This window comes from Dipodomys ordii, unplaced genomic scaffold (genome assembly GCF_000151885.1).
Source record: "Dipodomys ordii isolate 6190 unplaced genomic scaffold, Dord_2.0 Scaffold119, whole genome shotgun sequence".
NCBI classification, from domain to species: Eukaryota; Metazoa; Chordata; class Mammalia; order Rodentia; family Heteromyidae; genus Dipodomys; species Dipodomys ordii.
In genome coordinates, this window is record NW_012267335.1 from 2,397,297 (window position 1) to 2,409,734 (window position 12,438).

Below are 12,438 nucleotides of genomic sequence, written 5' to 3' on the forward strand. Positions count from 1 at the left end.
CCCCCCCCCCCCACACACACAGCTGCCTTGTGTGTTGTTGCTGTCCTTTTTCCTTTTCTTTGCTTGCCCTCATTTTGCTGAGTCTTTCTCGTACTTCCATCGGCCCATCATCCTGTGAGCTTTGTCCCTGGGGCTCGGCCTCCTCCAGCCGTGCCGAGACACTGGTGGGGGCAGTGCCATCTCCTCACTGTCCTGTGTTGAGTTACTCCAAGACGGCAAGTGTCAGTCCTTCACAGGGTGACTCGTGACTGTCAGGAGTAGAGGGTGGGTTTATCACAGTGTAAGCAGACAGCCAGAGCCCGTGCTGAGCTCCTCGTCTTCCCATAGCCTCTGCCCTAGGAACAGAGCCTAAAGGTTGACGTGGCTTAGGTGCTGGGCCCAGCCGCCCTGCTGTCATGGGGGACTTCCTCCCAGCAGTGACGATGCTGGGGCGGGGCGGGGGGAGGAGGGGGCCGGGCACATGCATGCCCACGGCACCTGTGTCATCTCCACCATGCACGTGGCCGTCCATGCTCACTGGCAGGATTGAACTCATCTGCCCCAGCTCACTCGGTGCCAAGCTCCTTGCCCTTGTTTCTGTCTGGAGTGAGATTTCTGCCAGAGATCCCGGGTCCTCCACACACCCAGTGGCATTCTGCAGATCCGGACCTGCGGGGTTTGTGGTTGGCTCAGGCTGCCCTGGTGTGACCTCTCCGCGGTGGTGGCACTGACAAGGCCTGGCATTGTGCTTCTTGTCCTGAGAGGTTTCCTGCCTCTCAGCGGATGAATACTAGAGTTGAGCAGCCGGAACCTGTTCCCTGCTCCGCGGTGTTGGGTTGTACGCATTGGCCCACCTTTAAGACAGCCATAAAGAGAAGGCATTGTGCTTTCCAAAGAAGAAAATACACAGCATTGCTGATAAGTACTTTTTCTGACACTTTTCCTTTGACTGTATTTTATTAGACCTCTTCTTTCCATAGTGCCTGGACTTTGTGAACCTAAGACAGGATAATACTGAGGTCACAATTTAGAGACACTTGTTCTTGCCTGAGGTTTATTTTTATTTGTTCCTCTCTCCTAGCTCCTTCCTTAAGGAACTTTCTTTAGAAGTAAAGGATGCAGCCTGGTACTAGTGGCTCATGCCTGAAATCCTAGCTACTCAGAAGGCTGAGATCTGAGGGCTGCCTTTCGAAGCCAGCCTAGGCAGGGAAGTTTGTGCGATTCTCTCTCCAGTTCGTCACCAAAAAGTTGGAAGTAGAGCTGTGGTTCAAGTGGCAGAACTCCATCCTTGATTGAAAAACCACAAGACAGCTCCCAGCCCTGAGTTCAAACCCCGGTACCAGCATGAAGAAAGAAAATAGTAAAAGATCCTAAACAGCAAAACATCATAGCTTTTTTTTTTCCAGTTTTTTTTTCAGTAAACTAGTTTTTACTTCAGAGGATATATAGAGAAAAAAATAATCACTTTTTATTACCCAGAGAAAGCTACTGCCAAGTTGAGTGATGAGTATTTTTGCTGAATTTCTATTTAAGTATTTGTATTTTCTTATAAAGATTGGATCCTACCAAAGCTACAGCTTTAGCATCCTCTTTTCATCTAGGTATATATTAAGAACATCTTTCAGCTAATTATATTCTTTTAGTGTTTATTCAGTATTCATCATTAGCATGTCATAATTAAATCAGTGTCCTGTTACTGAATATCAAGGACCCCCCCCCACAATTTGTATCTAGTATAAACAATATTGGGATAAAAGAGCTCAAAAAGAATGTACATTGTTCAGAATTGTATTATGAATTGTCAGATTTGACTTCCAAAAGAAAAAGAACCAATCTACAATTCTGCCAGGAGCTAATAAGCGAGACAGAGAGAGACAATTTCAGTCGTCCAGCTAACTCCAAATGACATAATTAAAATCTTTAAATTTATTTGTTCCCAGAAATGCTTCTTGTTGTTAATGGAGAGACATTTGTAATTGTTCTTCGGTGTACTTTACCGTGGTTTATTATTCAGTTTAGTGGTTTATCTGGGCTTGAATTTGGTTGGTTCTGTTGATATTTTGTGATGATTATGATAAATTTAAAAACAAAGTAAGTAGAACAAATGAAATAAACATCTAATCTCCATCCCAGTCAGCACCACGTCGCGCTGGCTGTGTCTGCCTCCACTCTCTTTGTTTACAGTCCTGAGTGTCAGCCTTGAACTTCCACTCACGCCAGGCAAGTGTTCCACCACCCAGCTGCACCCTCGACCTTCCTTTAAGTCATCTCCCAGGAACGCATGTACATTCATCCCCACATTCCCAGTGGGATGTCTCTTTGAAATTCAGAGAAAAATTAATTTAATAAAAAATATTATATATAGATACACATATATGTCACAAAAATATATATGCATATATAGTCCAGTACTCATATATTCCATATATAATGGTATATACACATATATGTGTGTATATATGTATATTCTATTATACAGATATTCCATATATGTACATTCTATATTTCCCACACTATATACATATGTATATACATTCGACTATATATTTCCATATATATATGTATATATATACAACTATACACACATATGTATTTCTCGATGTGTGTATATAGTTCATACACGTGCATAGATTCCACAATGGCCTTTTCACAGTTTTCAGAATTAACCTTTAGCCTTTCATTGTGGACAAGTTTCTGTTTGCCGGCTCCTGCCGGTGGAACAGGAGAAGGGCACACACCTTAGCTTCTTAGTCACCTCCAGAAACGAAAGCTGAAGCTGCGGTGCCTGGCGGCCGGAGTGGAATGACAGGGCGACCTTGGCTCCCCTCGGCCCCACACCTCCTTTACAGCACCAGAGCCACGTGCCAGCCCCAGTGTGGAGGTCAGAATCCCAGCTGACCTTTGCCAATGGACAGAGGTTCATTTGCGTTTGACTCGCTACAGTCTGCCATTCTGCAAAGCGACAGGAGGCTAACATGATGGATGACGGAACCCCCGGCCAGGCCCAGGCCCGGCCCAGGCCCGGGGCACAGGAGGCCTCTGGTCTGGCCCTTTTACGTTTGAATATGGAATTTGCTGCCTGGGATGATCAGGGGGTGTCTTCAGGGCAGGGGTTCCCAGTCCTTCTTAATCTTGGGTTCTCTTCTAACCCCACACCCCCGAGCTGCTGCTGCCCAAGGTTCTTTTTTATGATAGTAACTATCTGTATTTACATACATATGTGTTTGTATAAATATATTTTGTATTTATGTATTTACATATGTTTTATATGTGTATATATATGTGTGTGTGTGTGTGTGTATATATATATATATGTTTGTTCACTATATATGGGAGGCGATCGCTCCCTCATCGCCGTGGTATTGACAGGAAAGGGCTGGGTTCATATGGACCTTTAAAATTGTGTTTTTGTCTTTTTTTTTTTTTTTTTACTTTATAGAGGAAAGGGGAAGATGAAGGGGGAAGAAGAGGAGAATGCAGTCGAGAATTTAGAAAACTAAGAAAAGGGAAAGGGGTGTGCTGAAGGGGGTGAGAATGTTGAGGGGGACACGGACCATTGTGTTTAGAAACTGCTTTGTTATATCACATTTGCTTTGTATAACGACTTAAAGAGAATTTAAAAAATAGATTTTTAAAAACCCTCATTTACAAAAATGCCAGATAGTTTTATATATATATGCAAATATACATATAGTTACATAAATATATTAAAAGGAAATATTGAACATTTCTTGTTGTAAATTGTTAGCAAATAAAATATTGAAGAAAAACAAGCCACACACCGCCACAGAATGCAGAAAATTGCATTATCATGAAAATTCAGTTGAAAATGAAGTCAGTTGAATATGCCTAAACCAAAAATACTGAAATCTCATGTGCCCTCAAATCTAAAGATTGCTGATACTGACGTACTATCACATGTGGAAAGTTCCACAACTGGCCTCATGTGATAGTGTACAGAGGACAAAGGGACACAGATATTGCGGCCGTTTACCTTCAGTGTACTCTGTGAGAAACAGGAACTTACTTTGGGGTATGGGTTCTAACCTCAAGATATTTCATTCTATTTATGCAAGTATTCCAAAATACACTCCCGATTCTAAGCACTTCAGAAAAGGGTTACTCAACTGATCACTTGATTTGATCATTAAGTTTTTTGTTATTATCCTTAAGTAGTTATATAAAAGAGTTGCCATTTGCCGGGCGCTGGTGGCTCATGCCTGTAATCCTAGCTACTCAGGAGGCTGAGATCTGAGGATCGTGGTTCAAAGCCAGCCCGGGCAGGAGAGACCGTGAGACTCCTATCTCCAATAAACCACCAGAAAACCAGAAGTGGCGCTGTAGCTCAAGTGGTAGAGTGCTCGCTTTGAGCTAAAGAGCTGAGGGACAGCGCCCAGGCCCAGAGTTCAAGCCCCACGACCGAAAAAAAAAAAAAGAGTTGCCATTTAACAAAGCATTTTATGAATACAGTATATCTTGGTTGATGTTGATCTTTTTTATGGGAAACTAAGAATAAATTATGACAGTGATTGCTGAACTGAGTGAGCACATTTTTTAAGCAAGATGGTCTAGCTTCTCAGAAAGTTCCTACCCACTGTAAAGCTCTTGAAGAAAACTGAAGAGAGTCCTAAGTAACCCATAGACTGCTCCCATTCCTTATCTTTGAATAGTCTCATCTTTCTAATTTGACACTTTACTGTATAGAAAGGAGACTGCCTGTGGAAGTTACCGGTGTCTACTTCTTGCCAACTCTTTGCTCTACAGCTTGCTTCTTCTTGTGGCTTTTGGAAACATGGAAGATCATTTTCTCAACTCTAGCTTCCTATTTGCTTTGAAATACCAGTGTGGGGTGCCACTCTTGGGGAGTGTATTAGATCTAAAGGATTCCAAGCTCAGAGTTTTTACAATACCAGTTCCATGGCTTAAGAAAATATGTGGCATTTCAGTGGTTCAAAACTAACACCTTTTATCGCTATCTGTATTGCATGTGTTCAGTTATGACTGGGGCTTAGGAGAAAGAACTAGGGCTCTGCTCGTGGGACCAAAAGCCCTGTGGGGAGTTGGCCTGGGCTGAGGGGCTGCTGGGGAGCTTGTCCGCCCAGGCTGGACTGCCAGCTCTCCTTTGCAGTTTGATAGCTTCTCGGGTAAATGCAAATAAATCAGATCATCCATTCTTGAGATTTCCTTAAAATCACAAAACAAAAGAAAAATTAACCAAAATTCTTTTTGAGCGCATCTTTACCCACTCTTGGAAAAATGCCCGAAGTCTCATTACATCAGATGACACAGAGCTGAATAGGTAATCAAGGATTTTTTGCTTGAAAATACACATTTCTTTTTTCCTTCCTAGAGCAATCTGTCTATATACAGAGGTCAGAATATCACTTGAAGATGATTTGCCTTTTATATTTAATAAGGTTTCTTTCCACTCTGATCTACCTCAGTCTTTATGGGTTCTGAGTAAGAATTCATTACACAGCCAAGTCTTCTTTTTTTTTCTTTGATTAATCTTTCTTTTCTCCTTGCCAGTCCCAAGTTCAACACAGAGAGTGATGATTATTGTCATTTAAAAGGGGGGGGGAATGGTTTCTTTTATGTTGTGCTTTTAAAACCCATTGGTGTCATTACACAAGGTAAAGTTTCATCTAGAACTTTCTCTTACATTCTCTCTCTCTCTCTCTCTCTCTCTCTCTCTCTGCCATCAGACTGGGAATTCCCATAAGGTCTGGATTTGGGAGAAGTATGGTTAGGAGTTATGCGTCTTCTCTGTGTGAAGCGGAGGGCCCTGTTGGCCTGCGTAGAAATATTTGTGCCACCATCAACACTTAGCAAAACGTATCACTATGTAGAGCTATAATCTTCAGCGGACTGTTCTGTTATTTAGTGTAAATCGTACTATTCTCAGCCTTGTGCTGTTAGCCTTGTAGCCTGCGCCAACCAGGTCAGTCTTAATGACAGGATGTCTCTCTTCATATCCTATCTTGTGAATTTGCTTCAGAAAATATACACATGTGTTTGTACATGTATGTGTGTGTGTTACCTTACTTTCTTAATGCCTGTCTCTTTTTCTGCAAAAAACAAAAACAAAAAACCTCAATTAGATCAAAGTTGTATAAGACGTCTTGCTGAGTAAGGAAACACAGAGAAAGTCCTATAGGATTCAGGCTGTTCTCTTACCTAAGTAGCCAGTCAGAGACTCAGCCTCACCCGCATTGATTCACCCCTGGCAGGAGCACAGGACATCATTTTGTCTGAGGCTGATGCTGCCTCAACCCTCTCTGGACAGAAGAGACTGCATGCTTGACTTCTGGAAGATTCTCCATTGATTCTCCGCCCCCTTAAAACATTGATTCTCCTTTTGTGTATTTTTTAAAATCTTTCCTTAGAAAAACCTTTCTCTTCCTTCTCTCCCTCTTCCTTTTCTTTCTCCTTCTTTCTTCTTTTTGTGCCAATACTAGGACTTGAACTCCAGGCCTGGGCGCTGTCCCTTAGCTTTTTTGCTCAAGGCTGGTATTCTACCACATGAACCACGCTTCCACTTCCAGTTTTTTGGTGGTTAATTGGACCTGAGAGTCTTGTGGGCTTTCCTGCTTGGGCTGGCTTTGAACTGTGCTCCTTGGATCTCAGTCTCCTGAGTCGCTAGGATTACAAGCGTGAACTGTGGGCACTTGCTCCCCTCTCTTCTTTATGCAGGATAAAGCTGGCATCCAAGGTAGGAAGTTACTCTGCTTAGTGATTGTCTCCCCTTCACCCTAGTTTCTTCTGAGGGGGTCCCACCTCCCTTGGGTGGAAATCCGTACTGTTGAAAACGCTTGCGTCAGTGCGGAGCCTGGCGGAATCGTCATGCTTAGCTCTTTACAGCAGAGAGCTCAGCACCCTCGGCCCGCTGCACCGCAGGGCTGGATTCTGAAGACTCAGGTGCTGCGTGGGTCCTGTGCCGCGGCGCCTGTGGGAGCCGGGAGCCGGGCCTGCGCGCAGCGCGCTCCGGGATGTGCGGGGGTCCCTGCAGGAGCAGGTGACAGATGACCGGCCAGCAGGGAGGCTCACGGGAAAAAGCATGGAGAGAGCCTTCTGGTTCTGTGCCTGATCAGCAAAGTGTTGAATGAGGAAAATCAGACCCTCCGTTGCCCCCCGGGTGGCGTTCAGAGAGTTTCAAAGGTGGCATTGGACCAGTGCCCCTGATTATAAAGCCAGCAGGCAGGATGTCCAGAGCTCAGTTGGGTGATGTAACTCGCTTTTTCTTCCCTCCTATTTAAAGCACAAGCTTCTATTTCTTAAACACTATTTAAAAATATCTTGCCCAGTATATTGTGTGTGTGTGCGTGTGTGTGTGTGCATGTGTGTGTGCATGTGTGTGCGTGTGTGTGTACTGGAGGCGGGATGCTCTGGGTGTCTTAAATAATTCTGATAAACTAACGCTCTCTCCTCTTTCCCCTCCCCAGCCCTTTCTTTACAGAAGACACATTTAGACAATCACCATTCACCTCCAATCCGAAAGATCTGCTACCCAGTGAACCTGCGCTTCACGGAAGAATACCAGCGCCAGGTATGGATGCGTTGTTGACTTTGCTTCGGCGGTTGGTGGCTTCACAATTACTTTTCTGAAACGTGCGAATTTTCAGACCGCGGCTTCTGCATTGTCGCTATTGCGTTGAAGCGAGGGTTTGGAGAAAGGCAAAAGTGTGGGTGGGAGGAGAATGCCACTTCAACAGCCTCCAGAGCTGATCAGCATACAGTGCAGATGGTGATCACCCTTCATCTTTGCTTAGGAGCTGAGCGTCTTAAGAGCTGGTTGTCCTTTCCTGGCTGATGCCCTGCCCAGGCCGTGCATTTCTTTGCCTTTAAAAGGCGAGGTATCACAGGCGAATCCTTTGCTTTCTTTCCACGTTGTTTCAGGCAGACCGCCAGCTAGGTGGGGAGAACACCACGCGAGGTGGGTCATGACCTGGAGGGGTGCTGGTCACCACAGAGACCACTCTGGTTTCCATAGGAGCAGCCCAGTGCTCCAGAAATAACATCTCTCCTCCGCCAACCCACCTCCACCTGGCCGCCCAATGCTCTTCCCTACCCTGCTCCACAGCGCAGCTGGGAACACAGCATTTCTTACTCATGCTTCCTTTCCCACTTCTCCTTGCCAGACTAAAAGAAAAGAGGTCCTTGCTGGGTTTTGTTGGTTTGTTTGTTTTTACCGACGGCATGGCCACCCCTTGGGCTTGATGCCCAAGTTCTGCACATTGTTATGGAGTGCACACGCTGGAGGGCTACGTGCTGTCATCCATGCTGCCCTCCCGCCCCTCCCCCACTGCACCCCCAGTTCCTCAGCCAGGAGCTTCCTCCCAGCTGTTGACATGATCTCAGTGGTCCCCACCTTCATGTGTCCTGGGAAGCAGAGTGGGAGGCTGGCGTGGGCAGGAGTAGCCCAGCTGGTGGCGATTGCCTCTGCCTCCTTGGAGAATAGAGTCCCAGTGTCTTCCACGTCGAACCAGGAGCCGGGTCACCAGGCACTGGAGGGCAGATTAATTTGTAATGCAGAGTCAAGTGGTATCTGAAATGCTGGCGTGGTGTGGCAGGCATTAGCAGTGGCTTGTGGCACACAGCAGGGAAAAGCCATTCTTTAGTGTCACCTTGTCACCCTTCCAGCCCTACTCATCCAGCCAGAGTCCAGATACCTGCTCGTTCCTTAGTTTTACAGCCAGGGCTCTGTGGCGAACCCTCAGACACGGCACGCTTACCCAAGAACACATTGCACAGTATCTGGTTCTAAGAGTGGAAGAAAATTCTGCTTAGTTTGTGTCTTCGTTCTCAAACAGGGCCTCGTGGAACTACTGTTTCCTTCCCACAAAGTCATTTTAAATAGCATCTCCCTGGTCCCCAAATTATTGCCCTGCCGTGAAGTTGATGGATTGTGACTTTCTAATGTCAAAATAACCGCCTGGAATTGCCTGTCAGAGTACCGTGACCCGCAGAGCCAGCCCCTCGTGTGTGGACCGCACCCTGGTGTAGATGTGTACACACGGCCCCAGCTTCCTGTGGCATGCTTGGCTCGCTGGGTTTATCACCTGGGTTTAGAAGAGCGACACTCACGTGTGTTTAACCGCATGTAGGGGGCTTTCTGTGACATTGATAGACTTAGGTTGCATACTAGATAAACTCATACTTGAAATTTATCAGAGGAAGGGAGGTCAGCTTAACTGGGATTTAAAAAAATGTGAAATCCACCTGCTAAAGAATAATCGTCCTTCAATGGAGGCTTTCTTAGAGGAAAACCAAAATGATTACTGTGTTGTTACATCTCACTAAAATAAAGCACTAAAAAGGAACTTTTCTCTCTTGACATGCAAGGGGAAAGTGCTTTGGAAATAGAATTGATATATAAGGAAGAACCTTTGTGATCATGGGGTTTTCTGGTGGTCTGAAGACAGTCTTGTAAGGAAAGCCTCAGTAATTTGGACCAACTGGAAAAAAATCAAGCTGAATGGACCAAAGTCCACAGTGTGGAGATTTTTAAAGACAATTTATTCACATCTAGCCAATATGAATGACCACAGCTCCCTCCCCAGTCACAACTCTGACATATAAAAGCAAAAATAAAACAGAAAGCTCAGCATACCCAATGAAAATATTTGAACTATTTTTAAAAAGGCTCCCATTAGGTTTAATGGAGGGCATTCATACGTTCTGTTGCACGAAGTTGTATTTTAATGAGATGTTCCTCCTGGGCTGTGATGAGATGTTGTATAAAATGTGTTGTGTGTCACAATGTCATCTGAAATCAGGAAAAATGGCTGAATATCAAAATACATCTAACCCCACCGGTGTCACATAGCTATTGTGAACCTGTACTTAATATTCTAAATAGTCTTTGTTCTAGTAGCCCTTTGCTAAGGACCTGTTCCAGTGCCAGGAACAAAGAAATTGAAATGACAGCTGAAGAGTCATGGATTCTTCTAGAAAACTGGAAGATCTTTTAGGCAGCAGAATCATGGGGTGGGTGGGTTCAGGAGCCCCTCCCAGGTCTTCTGGTCCCAGGGCAGCATTATCAGGGGGTTTGGGGTAGCCACAAAGGAGGAGGGTTAGGAAATGGCAGGGGGTAGGCTGACTGGTTTGACAGACAGGTCAGCTTTGCCATAAGCAGGTTGAACTAGCAAATGAGAGTGGCTGTGCAGAAATGAGGAGCCCAGGAGGAAGACAGCTGCTTTTAGTGAGTAGACTCAAAATAACTTGTTATTAGTATGTAAGGAGGTCTTTGCAAGCCTTCTCTCAGATAGTTCAAAAGTTACCTTTAAAATATCCTTTCTACCCTTCATTTACATTGCTTTTTTTTTTTTTTTTGCAAACATATATGTCAGCCAAGGGCTGGAAATGTGGCTTAGTGGTAGAGTGTTCACCTAGCATGCATGAATCCCTGAGTTCAGTTCCTCAGTACCACAGACACAGAAAAAGCAGGAAGTGGTGGCGCTGTGGCTCAAGTGGGAGAGTGCTAGCCTTGAGCAAAAAGAAGCTCAGGGACAGTGCCCTGCCCTAAGTTCAAGCCAAAAAAAAAAAAAAAAGCCAACCAAGAGACCTATCTTAGATTTCCCATTGGTGAAGATCATCACGAATGAGATTTAATGTGCCTAGTGCCAGTATTGAGAAGGATGGAAGGGGTGCACTGATCACGATGCAGTCGTGCTCACAAACTGATATGCTGAATTGAAACCCCTTTATACTTAAAGATGATAAATAAACAAATAAGAAATCCCTGTTAAAGGGTACAAACACACGGTATCATTTCAGCATTAGATCTTGGCATACCCTTGTGGAGTGCTGTAGTTTGAATTGGGGGTGTTCCCATGGGCTATGTTTTGAAGTCTTGGTCCCCATCTTGGTGCTGTTTGAGGTGGTCGAACCTCAGTAGAGCGTAGTAGGAGGAAGCATGTTAGTGAAGGGGATCTGGGCACTCTGGGCCCTCTCTCTCTGTCTCTCTGTCTCTGTTTCTGTCTTTCTGTCTCTCTGTTTCTCTCTGCTTCCTAGCCTCCATGAGGTGAGCAGCTTCGCTCCACCACATGATCCTGCCATGATGTACTGGGCCACCGAAGGCCCAAAGCAACAGGACCAGCCCACCATGGCTGAAACCTTTGAAGCTGTGTGCTGGAGGAGGGCACCATTTCAGGCTGAAGCTCTGGGCCACGGGGGTCCATGTAGATTTGCTGTGTTGTGAGGGTGCTTCAGGGCTGATGGAATGAGTGGGAGGGAGGGAGGGAAGTAGGGTGAGGTTGGTAGATCTGAGGACTGTGAAGAAATTGAGAATAGCACAGTTAACTAGGCATTTGCCTTCAGCAGATGGTATCTGCAACTCACAGCTGCCACCATTACAGAGAAACAGAATAAACACAGAGCCTCACAGTGTCCCGGGCTTGCTTCTTGCCAGGATTTCTAGACTGGCTTTCCTGAGAGTCAGAAAAATACTCAGGAGCCAAGAAACCAACCTTCTTCCCTGTTGCTTTGAATGTCTTAGACAGAAGCAACATCAGGAACCCTTAATACAATGATGGAGTAAAACCCGCCGTCACTGTCTGTGGATGTGGATTATTGAGTGCACCCCCCCCCAGCAGTAGTGTTGTGGGTATGGATTATACAAAAGAAATGAAAGACCTTTCCTGTTATGGGGGAGATAGAAGTTACAGACCGTGTATAATTTAATATACTTGGTTTAATTTATAGTGCTCTCACTTGTGCAAGATTAACAGTCATAGAAGGAAGATTCTGAAGCTGGTGGTTTTCAGGGTATGCAGCAACTCTGCACTGAGAGTAGACCATTGCCATCATACCTGCGGCTATTGATGCTTTCCCTTCGTCCTTCAGTGCGCAAGGGCTATTAAGGGGACTGGGTGAAAGTCTGCCTCAGTCCTGCATCAAAACAATGTGGAGCTTCAATTCTGTTATTATGATTTTGAAGTCACAGTATGTTTGCTCTGTATTAAGCCAAAAAAACAAAAACACAACCAGAGTGGGTGTGAAGGAAAATGTGGGTCTCCCTGGGATTCTTTCATAGTGTTTGGAGTCACCAGTGCTTCTGTTTGTTATTTCAGATGGAGCCTGGAGTTGGAGGATGTAAAACATATCAGCTATTATATTTATCAATCCCTACCCCCTCATTCTTTTCTCACTTGTTTTAAATAAGACTTTCTTATTATTTAGAATAGATCAATAAGAGGAGAAAATAAAGAACATTAGCATTCCTTGAAACACAGGCTTCTTTGTGTAGGCGGGGCAGGGTTTTAGTTCCTTCTCAGACTTGGGATGCCAGTCAGGATTTGATGGTAAACCAAGACAGGTTTAGAAATGGTCTACCTTGTCCCCCTGTCCGGTTCCTGGCCATTCTCCCCCATCAATGGGCTCCAGACAGAACTGTGCCACGTACTCCTACGGTTTGCATCTTCCTTGTCTCCGAGGCTCTCATGTTGAAGACTTAGTCTT

At 45.0% G+C, this 12,438-nt stretch overlaps 1 protein-coding gene across 1 annotated transcript in view; it reads left to right on the forward strand.

Annotated features, from left to right (window-relative positions):
• Positions 1 to 12,438, forward strand: part of Znf827 (zinc finger protein 827) — a 146,190-nt gene that overhangs the window by 91,503 nt on the left and 42,249 nt on the right. The window contains exon 8 of the mRNA XM_013029498.1: positions 7,422 to 7,525. Within this exon, the coding sequence (XP_012884952.1) occupies positions 7,422 to 7,525 (104 nt within the window). The remainder of the gene's footprint in view (positions 1 to 7,421; positions 7,526 to 12,438) is intronic.